General features: G+C 42.5%; 1 protein-coding gene across 1 annotated transcript; it reads right to left on the bottom strand.

The window, feature by feature from the left end:
- Positions 1 to 2,492: 2,492 nt before the first annotated feature.
- Positions 2,493 to 6,378, bottom strand: LOC128359994 (tripartite motif-containing protein 16-like). Its single transcript, XM_053320307.1, has 2 exons — positions 4,735 to 6,378; positions 2,493 to 2,540 (listed from the first exon to the last, which is right to left on the bottom strand). The coding sequence occupies exons 1-2, from the start codon at positions 6,376 to 6,378 to the stop codon at positions 2,493 to 2,495; spliced, it is 1,692 nt and encodes a 563-aa protein (XP_053176282.1).
- Positions 6,379 to 15,000: the final 8,622 nt, after the last annotated feature.

Below are 15,000 nucleotides of genomic sequence, written 5' to 3' on the forward strand. Positions count from 1 at the left end.
AGACAGCTGTGAGGCTTCTTCTTCTGGTTTGTCTCACATTTAAATATAAGCTTCTTTTTTTTTTACTTCAGCAGGTTTATAATACGTGTGGCTGGGCTGTTTAGTATTTTTTAGATCAAAATCATAATTTATAGGAGTGCAATTTCCAGTTTAGAGTTTTAATTATAAGTTATATAATTAAGAGTGTCTGAACAAGCTTGTATGAAGGGAAAGTTTAGGCCTGCGGCTGTAATGACTCCTGTCACAGGTTCATTTACTCAAAGCTTTTATTTTATAGCTTTTATTTTATAGCTTTTATTTTATAGCTGCAGGAACTAAAGAGGAAACTCATGAATGGTTTCTGGTTAAACTGTCAGCATTATATTTTATTACAAACCTTACACACTTTACATCATTCACAGTTATCTTCCAAAAGTTTACCTCTGATTTTTACATTGTTAACTAGTGGTGGGAAAAGTGTGTAACAGTTTTACTTATAGTCTGTGTAAAGTAAGAATAAATATGTGTTCTGAGTTTGACATACCACAGAAAAGTGTGTTGTTAACCACCCTGCCAAATTTGAATGATTAAAAAAAAAATCACCAAATATATGAAATTAGGCTTCAAAGTTGTGTAAAAATCAGCCTCTGAAGCCCCGCCCCCTACCAAGTGTCACCTGTCAATCAAAGTCACCACCTCTACCAGAAACATGGACGCTATGTCTGAGAACTTTCTGCTGCTAGCTCAGCTGCTAGCTCGACAGCTAACTCAGCTACTAGCTCGGCGGCTAGCTCTGTGGCTAACTCAGTGGCTAGTTTTGCGGCTAGCTCAGCAGCTTACTCGGCTACTAGCTCGGCAGCTAACTGGCTAACTGTAGACTGTAGTAGTAGTAGTGTGTGCTGAATGTATTTCTACCTCTACAGCAGCAGGGGCGGGTTTATGCTAATCACTAAATCCTGAACACAGAAATGTTGAAACACAGTTTGTGAAGCCTAGCTCCACAATTCAAATCTAAATGGTTGAAATGCTTTTTACGCCTTTTTTAGAAAATACATTTATGACCTATTTAATGTGTTTAGAAGAAGAAAATGTCTGAATTCACTTTACACAGTCTTTAAGTCAATATAGAAAGAAAAAAAACAACTGCTTGCTATGGTTACGAGGGCTGGATCTCGAGGACATTGGTCAATCAACCTGTCAATTAGGACGTAGCCACGCCCTAACGCATACCCTGCTTTATCGTCACATATAAAATCAGGGAGGCCAAAATGTCCCAAATGAACATCATACTGCATTGAAGAAGGCTTTAAACTAGCGATTGAGACCATAAACACATTTTGAAAACGTTTACTGAGGTTAGAAATCAAGTGAGAAGTTGGTGAATTCTCCATTGACTTGTATAGAGACGGTCGCCCCCTGGTGGCCTTTTGATAGAAGGCAGCTCTAAGTTACTTCCTGGTTGGCCTCATTTCAGAGGACCAGAACTCCCCCGCCTGAAATGAACCAGGGGAGCTGCTTTATTTTATCCATTTCTGTTCACATAGAGATGAGATGCATGTGTGATAATGTTTCAATCATAGCTCCACGTGTAGTTCTGCCTCATGTTCATGTTTCATGTCTGTTGTGAAGTTTTCCGTCTTTTCTGGGAAACTTCATGTTCATGTTGCGTCACCGTTGAAGCCATAATGACAGCGAGGAGCTTTTCTGTCAGACGTTATTACTGTAATCACACACACGCTGGAATCCACGCCACCTTGTAGTTTCACAGCATGTACTTAAAGGGAAATTCCACCTTAAAATGGCATTCACTCACAGCTCACTGCTTTCAGGAAATGCTTCTCTTAGGAGGATTTTAAATGATTAAAAAGCCTTTCTGTTAATTAGATTAATGTTCAAACTACTAATCAATTAGTCTGTGGACAGAAAATAATTGTATTAAATATGTTAATTGCTTATTTTAAAAGGAAAAATATCAATTTCCTGTAACAGGTTCAGAAATTACAACCTTATTCTTTAGTGTTTTATTGTTGCAGCTTGAAACCTTTGTGTCGTTCTCCCGGGTCAAATTAACCCCGTCTGTTTTGACTGTTCCTTCCTTCCTTCCTTCCTTCCTTCCTTCCTTCCTTCCTTCCTTCTTTCTTCCCTTCCTTCTTTTCTCTGTCCTTCCTTCTTTCCTCTGTCCTTTCTTCCTCCTTTCCTTCCTTCTTCCTCCCTTCCTTCTTCCTCCCTTCCATCCTTCCTGCCTCCTTTCCTTCCTTCTTCCTCCCTTCCATCCTCCTTTCCTTCCTTCCTCCCTTCCTTGACTCGAGGACAACAGGAGGGTTAATATATATTCTGAGTAAATAAAATCTATAGGTTAATAAATAGTTTAATATATTACAATATCAGAGAATTACGTTTTAAGTAGACTTTTTAATAGAAATGAATCAAGATTTATTCTCCCCATGTAGTTGTTGTGTGTGTAAACGTGACCTCGGCTCCCAAAGGTCTGCGTCCCGCTGAGGATTGTGTTTTTATCGGGCTTCAAAGTTACGCAACACAGAGATGGAGACGAGTGTTACCTGGAAACACACAGAGTTAAAGGTTCATGTTTGTGTCAAATTAACCCCGTCTGTTTTGACTGTTCCTTCCTTCCATCCTTCCTTCCTTCCTTCCTTCCTTCCTTCCTTCCTTCCTTCCTCCTTCCCTTCCTTCTTCCTCCCTTCCTTCTTCCTTTCTTCCTCCCTTTCATCCTTCCATCCATCCATCCATCCATCATTTCCTTCCTTCCTTCTTTCCTCTGTCCTTCCTCCCCTCTTTCTTCCTCCCTTCCATCCTTCCTGCCTCCTTTCCTTCCTTCTTCCTCCCTTCCATCCTTCTTTCCTTCCTTCCTTCTTCCTTCCTTCCATCCTTCCTTCATTCTTTCCTTCATTCCTCCTTTCCTTCTTTCTTCCTTCCTCCCTCCTTTCCTTCCTTCCTCCCTTCCTTGACTCAAGGACAACAGGAGGGTTAATATATATTCTGAGTATATAAAATCTATAGGTTAATAAATAGTTTAATATATTACAGTATCAGATAATTACGTTTTAAGTAGACTTGATAATCCCCTTGTGGTTGTTTCGTGTGTAAACGTGACCTCGGCTCCCAAAGGTCTGCCTCCCGCTGAGGATTGTGTTTTTATCGGGCTTCAAAGTTACGCAACACAGAGACGGAGACGAGTGTTACCTGGAAAGCAGAGTTAAAGGTTCATGTTTGTGTCAGATTTTATGGCGCTGGAACCAGAAAATGAGCAGGCGGCGTCGCGTTTGAAGACCATCCACGTGTTGGAGGGACAGGCGGAGGGTTAAAGACCGACAAAGGAATGAAGGAGTTCCTCAAGGAACGTGCTGCGGTCCTTTACAGCTGTGATCTGGATGTTAAAATGTCTGCACATCGCAGCTTGTCAAATGTAGTTTACAGGTGTGAATCATGTGCTATCTTTTCTGAGATTTATGTTCAGTGTTTAGGATTTAGTGGCATCTAGTGGTGAGCTCTCAGAGGCAACGACTGTCTGAGCTTCACTTCCTGATAAGTTTAATAAGTTTGAACTTTGATCTGATCATGTGATTCAGTCATAAATGCAGCCTGACAGCTCTGTGCTGCGTCACATGTTGGTTACACCCATCTACAAACTGTAGATCTGAAGGGAGAGAACAAGGAACTCTGATCCCAGAGTGGAGCTTGTTGTGTTTAAAGAACAGGGACGGTTATCAGGACGAGGAGCCGCACTGTGGATTCAAACTGTGTTTCCTCATTTACAGTAAAGTCTCAGTTAAAAGCTGCTCAACATTTAACTTTACTGCTATGTACAAATACTCCATTACAAGTAAAAGTACTGCAGTATTATAGTGATGTAGTATGCAGTATTACAGTAAAAGTACTGCAGTATTATAGTGATGTAGTATGCAGTATTACAGTAAAAGTACTGCAGTATTATAGTGATGTAGTATGCAGTATTACAGTAAAAGTACTGCAGTATTATGAGTGATGTAGTATGCAGTATTACAGTAAAAGTACTGCAGTATTATAGTGATGTAGTATGCAGTATTACAGTAAAAGTACTGCAGTATTATGAGTGATGTAGTATGCAGTATTACAGTAAAAGTACACAAGCTTTGAATGAGAAGAAAACACTTTGATCACTGTTGATAAAATGGTGTTTATTGATTATTGAAGCTTCAGATTGTTGACACATCCAATCAGTAAAGTGTGATCAATGATTTCATGTTCAGATTGACTTCATCCACACAGTCAGTTAGTGTAACCCAGAATGTCAGCTATGTACAAGAACATCATTAATGATTATTATCATGATCATTACAGTTTGATTGAACATTTCTTTATGAATTTACAAAGTGATGAGAACAAAATATCTGTGATGAAGGAAGTTCTGCTGTTTTCTCTGGTTAAGAAACAACAGACACAAATACATCAATACAAACATGAAACTAACATTTAGAACAAAGAGAAGTTCACATTTTCATCTGAAGAAATGTCAGTGAAGGTTAAAAACATGGTGATGAGCAGTGAGAGCCTCCATGGATAAAAACACACAGGAAAAAGTCACATTTAAAGAAACTGAACATATAAACGACACATACATAAAGTAAACAAAGTGTTGAATATCACTATTAGCATGTCAGCTGATCTCTGAGCAGCTCAGAAACATGGAGACAAAAACATGAAGAATTACAACATCTGACACATGAAGTCTGAAATGACTTCTGTCTATTTCACTTTACACAACTCAGCTGTGCCTCCAACACTAAGACCAGCATAGAGAGGCTGAGTGAATGTGGTCTGGACTCTGTGGAGGAGAGTCATGGTTTCAGAGACGCTGTAGAAGGACAGAATACCTGCTCTGTGATCCAGGTACACTCCGACTCTGGAGGATCGAGGACCTGAGACGGGAGTTTCAATGTTGTTGAACCAAAATTCATAACTGTTAGTGTCACACCATAAAGCCCAAGATTTGTCATTATGTCCAAATACAGATTCACGTCCTGCTCTGCTGATATTCTTGTATGCAACTGATACAAAAACTCTTCCTCTCCACTCCACCTCCCAGTAACAACGTCCAGTCAGACTCTCTCTACTCAGGACCTGAAGATAACCAGTGAATCTGTCTGTGTGACGAGAATAAGACTGTTGTTGACTCGTCTCTTCTACTTTTCTGTTCCCCTCAGATAATAACAGATTTGTGCTTGCTGTGTTTGGATCCAGAGTGATTTCACGAGAATATTTTAAGAACTCAGCTCTGGTCTTGGGTTCTGGTTCTGGCAGTAAAACGTCCACTTTAGTCACTGCCGCTGAGATGTTTGTCCATTTGTCCCTCAGGATGTCTTGTAGTTTATCTCTGAGCTCTGACACAGCTGCTGTCACATCCTCAAAGTATCTGAGAGGACGGATATTGATGCTGGATGAGTCTGTAGGTTCACTGAGTTGTGACACTGAGGGGTAGTTGTGTAGAAACTGGTTGTGATCCTCTGTGTGTGAGAGCTGCTTCAGTTCAGCGTCTTTCCTCTTCAGCTCAGTGATCTCCTGCTGCAGCTTCTCCTGAAGCTCTTTGACTCCACTCACTTCAGTTTCCTGCTGGGATCTGATCTGCTGCTTCACATCAGAGCTTCTTTTCTGGAGGAGACGGATCAGCTCAGTGAAGATCTTCTCACTGTCCTCCACGGCTTTATCAGCAGAGCGACTGACGGCCTCCACCTCCTGTTGAAGCAGCTTCACATCTTTCTCTCTGTCCTGGATTCTCTGCTGGATGTTTAGTCGACTCACCTCGAGCTCTCTCTGCCTCTCAGTCCTTTCTGCTGCAGCTGAGACTGTGTCGTGGCCTTTATGATCATCCATAGTGCACAGATAACAGATACTCTGCTGATCAGTACGACAGAACATCTTCATGACTTCATCATGACGAGAGCAGATGTTCTCCTGGAGCTTCTTGGAGGGCTCCACCAGCTTGTGTTTCTTTAATGGAGTTACATCATAATGAGGTTGGAGGTGATTCTCACAGTAAGAGACCAGACACACCAGACAGGACTTGAAGGCTTTCAGCTTCCTCCCAGTGCAGACATCACAGGCCACATCTTCAGGTCCAGCATAGCAGTGATCAGCAGGAGCAGCTTGGAGTCCAGTCTTCTTCAGCTGCTCCACTAAAGCTGCTAACATGGTGTTTTTCTTCAGGACAGGCCTCGGTGTGAAGGCCTCTCTGCACTGAGGGCAGCTGTAGATCTTCATCTGATCCTCTGCATCCCAGTGTGATTTAATACAGCTCATACAGTAGTTGTGTCCACAGGGAAGACCCACCGGATCCTTCAGTAGATCCAGACAGATCGAACAGCTCAGTGTTTCTCGGTCCAGCTGATCTCTCTGCGCCATTTCAGCTCTCAGAGGCAACGACTGTCTGAGCTTCACTTCCTGATAAATGAAACAGGTTTGAACTTTGATCTGATCATGTGATTCAGTCAGAAATGCAGCCTGACAGCTCTGTGCTGCGTCACATGTTGGTTGCACCCATCTACAAACTGTAGATCTGAAGGGAGAGAACAAGGAACTCTGATCCCAGAGTGGAGCTTGTTGTTTTTAAAGAACAGGGACGGTTATCAGGACGAGGAGCCACACTGTGGATTCAAACTGTGTTTCCTCATTTACAGTAAAGTCTCAAGCTGCTCAACATTTAACTTTACTGCTATGTACAAATACTCCATTACAAGTAAAAGTACTGCAGTATTATAGTGATGTAGTATGCAGTATTACAGTAAAAGTACTGCAGAATTATGAGTGATGTAGTATGCAGTATTACAGTAAAAGTACTGCAGTATTATAGTGATGTAGTATGCAGTATTACAGTAAAAGTACTGCAGAATTATGAGTGATGTAGTATGCAGTATTACAGTAAAAGTACTGCAGTATTATAGTGATGTAGTATGCAGTATTACAGTAAAAGTACTGCAGTATTATAGTGATGTAGTATGCAGTATTACAGTAAAAGTACTGCAGTATTATAGTGATGTAGTATGCAGTATTACAGTAAAAGTACTGCAGTATTATGAGTGATGTAGTATGCAGTATTACAGTAAAAGTACTGCAGTATTATGAGTGATGTAGTATGCAGTATTACAGTAAAAGTACTGCAGTATTATAGTGATGTAGTATGCAGTATTACAGTAAAAGTACTGCAGTATTATGAGTGATGTAGTATGCAGTATTACAGTAAAAGTACTGCAGTATTATGAGTGATGTAGTATGCAGTATTACAGTAAAAGTACTGCAGTATTATAGTGATGTAGTATGCAGTATTACAGTAAAAGTACTGCAGTATTATAGTGATGTAGTATGCAGTATTACAGTAAAAGTACTGCAGTATTATGAGTGATGTAGTATGCAGTATTACAGTAAAAGTACTGCAGTATTATGAGTGATGTAGTATGCAGTATTACAGTAAAAGTACTGCAGTATTATGAGTGATGTAGTATGCAGTATTACAGTAAAAGTACTGCAGTATTATGAGTGATGTAGTATGCAGTATTACAGTAAAAGTACTGCAGTATTATAGTGATGTAGTATGCAGTATTACAGTAAAAGTACTGCAGTATTATAGTGATGTAGTATGCAGTATTACAGTAAAAATACTGCAGTATTATAGTGATGTAGTATGCAGTATTACAGTAAAAGTACTGCAGTATTATAGTGATGTAGTATGCAGTATTACAGTAAAAGTAGTGATGTATTATTATATATGATATTTTACTACTTTATATACAGTTAGCTAGTTTAGTCCAGTGGTTCCCAACCTAGGGGTTTAAACTACTCTTGGGCTCCTTGTTCTTCTTTATGACTCTAGTTGGATGTTTGGGCTCATTGTACCTAAAAAACAGTAATCATACACGTGTGAAATAAAAAGGATGATATCTCTGATATCTCTGCTGCGTTACTTTTTAAAACCCGTCTCCATTATGAGTCAGCAGGGAGTTAATGTAAGTCAATGCAGCGCCGTCCTCCTAAGTGTTGAAACAGGTTTGCTCGAGTCTACGTTTGAAAGGAATAGAGAAATAGGGTTAAAAAATGGGTGTTAAAAAAAAACAACAACCACATCCTGTATTTTAAATCACACACACACACACTCACACACACACAACCACACACTCTCACACACACACTATCCGACTCACGCATAGAGGCAATAACAGGAAATCGAACCTGTCAAAGACATCCTTCTCAGAGTTTGACTGACAGACGATTCAAATTTGAAGACGAGAAGATTAACAGCATGTTGACTCGCTGACACACACACACACACACACACACACATACACACACACATATACACACACATACAGAAGCCCTGCAAACTGTAAGTCTCTCTTCCTCTGATGTGCATTTTTTAATATTTGTGTGTATTTGTGTTAATTACTGTGTGCAGCTGATCGCCCTGTTTGGTTACTTTGATCAGATTGATGTTTTATATCTGGATTAATTAATGACTCAGAGTAATTCACATAGCTGGGTGTGTGTTTCTTTCCTCCTGTGTCCAATGTTCAAAGTCAAAATATTCAAGATATAGATTTATTGACTTTTATGGAGCGATAACTTATCAATGGAGGTGTGGTTTTTGCAGTCTCTGGTGCACGAACTGATGTGGAGTTCAGCTTTAGCTTTAAATCACTGATCAAATTAATCCATTTAGATTCATTTTTATTGATACTATTGATTTTGCAGCAGATTGACATGAACAAGGAAGAAAGATGCATGGGGGAAAAAAAAGGTGCAATCCGGGATTTCAAAGTAAAACTGTGCTAGTCGTCAAATTTTCAGAGTTTGCGGTTCTTTTATTTCTCTCTTTCTCTCTTTGCCTTTAACATTCAGTGTGTGTTTTAGTGCTGCTTCCACCTTTAACTTCCTCTTTCAGGCTGTGTTTCCGTGCCTTGATCTGTTTCTGATCAGAGTGTCTTGGATCTGTTTCAGCCGCTAGCTCGTTAACCCTCCTGTTGTCCTTTAGTCAAGGAAGGAAGGGAGGAGGAAGGAAGGAAAGAAGGAAGGGAGGAAGGAAGGAGGGAGATAGGGAAGAAGGAAGGACAGAGGAGGACAGAGGAAAGAGGGAAGGAAGGAGGGAAGGAAAGAAAGAGAGAAGGAGGGGGGAGGAAGGACAGACCGAAAGAATGGAGGGAGGAAAGGAAAGAAGGAGGGGAGGAAGAAAAGGAAAGGAGAAAGGGAGGAAGGAAGGAGGGAGGGAGGGAAGAAGGAAGGAACGAACGAACGAACGGAGGAAGGAAAGGAAAGAAGGTAAGATGGAGGGAGGAAAAAAGGAAGGATGTAAAGAAGGGAAGGAAGGAAAGAAGGAGGGGGGAGGAAGGCCAGACGGAAAGAAGGGAGGGAGGAAAGGAAAGAAGGAAGGGAGGAAGGAAAAGAAGGAAGGTAGGATGGAGGGAGGGAGGGAGGGAGGGAGTAAAAAAGGAAAAGAGGAAGGAAGGAAAGAAGGAACAGTCAAAACAGACGGGAAAGTTAACAATCCTCTCTCTTAGCTGACATGATGATGATGATGATGATGATGATGATGATGTGATGAGGTCAGCGCTGTTTATAATGTTAATGAGGATGAAGTCATGGTGGGTTTTTTTATGTTGGAGTGAAGCCAGACTTGATAAGAGGCAAAGAGAGAGAGAGGGGGGGGGGGGGTGTGGGTGATCTCAGCAGGGATAAGGACAGAGGCCGTTAAACTGTTTAGCCTCTCTCAGACATGCTCCTCATTACGTTAAATGCTCTGATTATTTTACATTTTTGGAGCTTTTCTCGTCTCTATATTAATATTCTAATTTGTCCTGCAGCAACTTTCATATCTCAACAAGTTTATAAAGCTCTCATCAGTTTTTCTGCTCCATAAAACGTTTCCTCACAAAAGGCCCCAAAAACTAAAGATGCTTATTAAAATATAAAACAGCTTTTTAACGCGTGTGCTGTATTTTAGAACATAGCTGTCAGCGTTAACGTGTTAATCACGATCAGATTAATGCAATCCATAACGCGTTAATTTTTTAAAATCGCATTTTAATGTTGCAAGCCTTTTTGTCCCTTCTACTCCCCCGTAGACGGCTCCTCTAGCTGTAGCGCTATGCTTTGAAGTGGCCTCCTGCAGTAAACCTACCGCGCTGATGGAAAGTAAGAGAGCTACTGGACTTTTGAACGGCTTGTTTAACTTTAAAACACTTCCAGACGCTTCAGTTGACAAGTCAAAAGTAAAATGCAACCTGTGTCAAACGGAGTTTAACTACCACCGGAGTACGTGGAGTTTGAGTTAGCACCTCCACGCTAAACACCCAGGTGCAGCCAAGCCAGCCTCAGCTCCACCAAAGGACCATTTTGGAGTGTGGGAGTCGCAGCAGAGCCGTGATTGATTCCCAGTTAAGACACTCTGGTAAGAAATGCTTTACATTATGGGCTTAAAACTGCCTTCAAATGGAAAATAACAGGATTTTAAACATGCTATTCAAAACACGATTAATCGCGATTAACTATGGAAATTCTGCAATTAATCTCGATTTTAAAAATTAATCGTTTGACAGCCCTAGTTGCTTTACATTTCCATTCATATGGACTTTAAAACTGTTGTCAAATGCAAAATAAGGACCGACATGCGACATAAATGTGATTAATAAATGAGACTGAGTTACGATGTGCACTGAAGAGTGGAGTCGTTGAATATGTGGATGACGTTAACTCAGCCCAGTAACAGCTGATGAGCAGCAGCTGATAGGAGAGGCTCGTCTCTCTGTCTAGCAGCTCTGACTCAGAATAGATACCAGCAGCATCTGTAACGGCTCCACACTCCCATACCATCATCTGTTTGAGCTCGCTCCATCTGGCCAACGTTCAAAGGTCTCCTACACACACACACACACACACACACACACACACACACACACACACACACACACACACACACGCTCCCCCGGTCCAATCAACCAACACATCATCATAAAAGTATCCTGATATTTTGCTCAGTAGGAGTTTATTTAATCCTCCTGTCGTCCTCCCGGGTCAAATTGACCCCGTCTGTTTTAACTGTTCCTTCTTCCCTCTTTCTTTGCTCCCTCCTCCTTCCATCCTTGCTTCCTTCCGTCTGTCCTTCCTTCCTCTTTCCCTCCTTCTTTCCTTCCCTCTTTCCTCCCTGTTTCCTTCTCTTTCTTTCCTCCCCCCTACCTTCCTCCCTTCCTTCTTTCCTTCCTTCCTCTTTCCCTTTCTATCTCCCTCCTTCCTTCCTTTTGCTTTCCTCCCTTCCTTCCTCCCTCCTTTCCTTTCCTCCCTTCCTCCTTTCCTCCCTTCTTTCCTCCCTCCTTTCCAACCTCCCTTCCTTCTCTCCTTTCCTTTCCTCCCTCCCTTCCTCCCTCCTTTCCAACCTCCCTTCCTTCTTTCCTTTCCTTTCCTTTCCTTTCCTCCCTCCCTTCATCCTTTCCTTTCCTCCCTTCCTTCTTCCCTCATTTCCTTTCCTCCCTTCCTGGCTCCCTCCTTTCCAACCTCCCTTCTTTCTTTCCTTTCCTCCCTTCCTGACTCCCTCTTTTCCTTCCTCCCTTCTTTCTTTCCTTTCCTCCCTTCCTGACTCCCTTCTTTCCTCCTTCCTTTCCAACCTCCCTTCCTTCTTTCCATCCTTCCTTCCCTCCCTCCTTCCTTCTTTCGTTCGTTCCTTCCTTCCTTCGTTCCTTCCTTTCCTCCTTACTTCCTCCCTTCCCTCCTTCCTCCCTCCTTTCCTCCCTTCCTACTTTCCTTTCCTTTCCTCCCTCCTTTCCTTTACTCCCTTCCTCCCCCCCTCCTCTCCAACCTCCCTTCCTTCCTTCCTTTCCTCCCTTCCTGACTCTCTCTTTTCCTTTCCTCCCTTCTTTCCTCCCTCCTTTCATTCCTCCCTTCCTTCTTTCCATCCTTCTTCCCTCCCTTCCTTCCTTGACTTGAGGACATCAGGAGGGTTAAAAACAGTAAATTCTCAATAAAACACCAAATCAGCTAGTTTGGCATGATCTGACATTATAACTTTTTTATATTTAATATCTATTATTCTTTTGTGGTTACACCATTTGACATTTTCAGGAGCATTCAGTCTTACTTTTGGTATTTTAACAAACCTGATGCGGCTTTATAAACTAGTTTAACATGTTTCTTCATCTTGCCAACCCGTATTAGTCACTGACCCACATACAGTTGCACCTGCAGGCTCGGTGTTGCAGGGACTCGTGCTCTGACCCACATTAGGAGTTCTGATTTTGAAGACTTCGTATCTACATTTCCGTTCTCTTGTGGTTTTGGTTTTTGCATTTCATCCCTGAGCTGTTTGCAGAGGCAGAAACTTTGCTTATTTATTTATCAGTTGCTACTTTACTGCACTACAAGCTCATCAGGGTTGGTTGCTGCATTGCACACCTGAGCCGTTGTACTACTTCCTGCTCACGCTGTGTCACTTTATTGCTCTTTTATCTCACCTGTGTCTCTATTCTGACCTTATTTATCTCTAGTGTTTTTACTGTTCCTTCCTTCCTTCCTTCCTTCCTTCCTTTTGTCTGTCCTTCCTCCCTCCCTTCTTCTTTCCTTCCTTCCTTCCTCCCTCCCTCCCTCCCTCCCTCCTTCTCTCTTTCTTTCCTCCACCCTACCTTCCTCCATTTCTTCTTTCCTCTGTCCTTCTTTTCTTCCTTCCTTCCTTCCTTCTTTCCTCTGTCCTTCTTTCCATCCTTCCTTCCTCTGTTCCTTCCTTCTTTCTTTCCTCCCTTCCATCCTTCCTTCCTTCCTTCCTCCATCCCTTCCTTCCTTCCTTCCTCCCTTGACTCAAAGACAACAGGGTTGGGTTAAAGTTGAAAGGTTACTCCTGTTACAGTCTGAATGAGTAGAAACATCAAATGAAACAGAAGCAGGCGGGATTCATGAATGAAGACGGTTACACACACACACACACGCCCAAACACACACACACACACACACACACACACACACACACACACACACACACATCCTGACTGACTGTCTCACCCTTTTTTCTGCAAAGTCAACTGAAGCCTGTGTGGATGCCATGTCTAAATAAGGCTGTAACTGCTGCTGCTGCTCAGTGTGTGTGTGTGTGTGTGTGTGTGTGTGTGTGTGTGTGTGTGTGTGTGTGTGTGTGTTTGTGTGTGTGTGTGTGTGTGTGTGTGTGTGTGTGTGTGTGTGTCAGTATTACTCATCTTGTGGGGTCATAAATGTGTTTATACAGGTTTTTGAAATAATGTGGGGACTCCCCGGTGTGGGGGTCAGAGTGGAAGTCCCCACACAGCGCTGGTGTCTGGTTGAGGTTGTGGTTCGGGGCTGGGGGCTCGGGGTTCGGGGGGCTCGGGGCTCGGGGCTCGGGGCTGGGGGCTCGGTCAGAGTCGGGGTCTGGTGTTCTGTGTGGGAGAGAGCGCTTTTTAACAAAGGTGGGAAAGTTAACCATGTATCCTACTAACTGTGACTGTTAGTGCTCAACATGCTTTCTGTTTATTTAACTTTGAGAAACTGAAACTTGTTGAGCGTCTCTCTGCTCTGAGAGGTTAGAGACTCATTAGCAGCGCTGGGTGTAACACATTACACACCGTCACATTACAGATACTACATAAATAAATAAATATGTCATTACTTGTGTTACAAAAGTCCTTCAATTATTATTATGATGTATAAACTGGGCGGATAAGAAAATAATCAGATGTTTTTCATCCACGCTGCCTCAACTCTGCTAACACAAAGCTCCAGCTGAGAGCCAGACAACACTCAGCAAGGTACTGATGATAGGGAACGGATTATATAATATAATATAATATAATATAATATAATATAATATATAGTAGTGAATGGGCGAATGTTGAGGAGGCGTCGCCTACGTGAATGATGAATGAAAATGATGTGCTTTATTTATCCCAACTGATGGATGGAAAGAAGGACAGAAGGAAAGGAGGGAGGGAGGAAGGTAGGAGGGAGGGAAGAAGGTAGGAGGACGGAAGGAGGGAAGAAAGAAGGACAGAAGGAGGGATGGAAAGAAGGACAGAAGGAAAGGAGGAAAGGAAAGGAGGGAAGGAAAGAAGAACAGCTGCTAAAGCTGTTCCTTTAAGAACCTGCTGCTCTGTAAGGTCTGAAGGAAGGAAGGGAGGAAGGAAGGAAAGGAGGGAGGGAGGAAGGTAGGAGGGAGGGAAGAAGGAAGGAAGGAAGGAAGGAAGGAAGGAAGGAAGGAGGGAAGAAAGATGGACAGAAGGAAGGGAGGAAGGAAGGACAGAAGGAAAGGAGGAAAGGAAGGAGGGAAGGAAAGAAGGACAGCTGCTAAAGCTGTTCCTGTAAGCTCCAGCTGAGTGCCAGAAAACACTCAGCAAGGTACCGATGATAGGGAACGGACTATATAATATTTAATATAATAGTAGAGAGAGACAGGAAACTGGAGGCGGGGGGGGGGGGTGACACGCAGGATAGGACCACTCAGGGCGGGATTCGAACCGGGGTCGCCTGTAGCCTCTACATATGGGGTGGGGGCTCTACCCACTGAGCTAAACACCACGCAACTGATGCTCTATGAAGTCAAACAGGGTGAAATCTGAACCCAGTTGACTTGATTTGTGTCTCAATGGCTTTTTAATCTTTTTTAATAAATCTACGGGAACAGCCAAACGTGCGTCAGCGGTTTCCAAACTAAACATCCTCGCCTCGTCATGCGGAGCGACCCTTTAAAACCACACGTACAGTCTGAGGCTGAGCTGTGTTCACCGTGAGGACGCACCGCTCACATTATTACTACAGCTGCTAAAGAACCTGCTGCTCTGTAAGGTCTGAAGGAAGGAAGGGAGGAAGGAAAGGAGGAAAGGAAGGAAGGAAGGAAGGAAAGACAGACAGACAAAAGGAAAGAGGGAAGAAAGGTATGCAGGACAGACAGAAGGAAGGAAAGAAGGAAGGACAGATGGGAGAAATAGAGGAAGGAGGGAAGGAAGAAAGGAAAAAAGGAAGGTAGGAAGGAGAGATGGAAGGAAGAAA

Source organism: Scomber japonicus, chromosome 6, assembly GCF_027409825.1.
Source record: "Scomber japonicus isolate fScoJap1 chromosome 6, fScoJap1.pri, whole genome shotgun sequence".
In the NCBI taxonomy this organism is placed as follows: domain Eukaryota; kingdom Metazoa; phylum Chordata; class Actinopteri; order Scombriformes; family Scombridae; genus Scomber; species Scomber japonicus.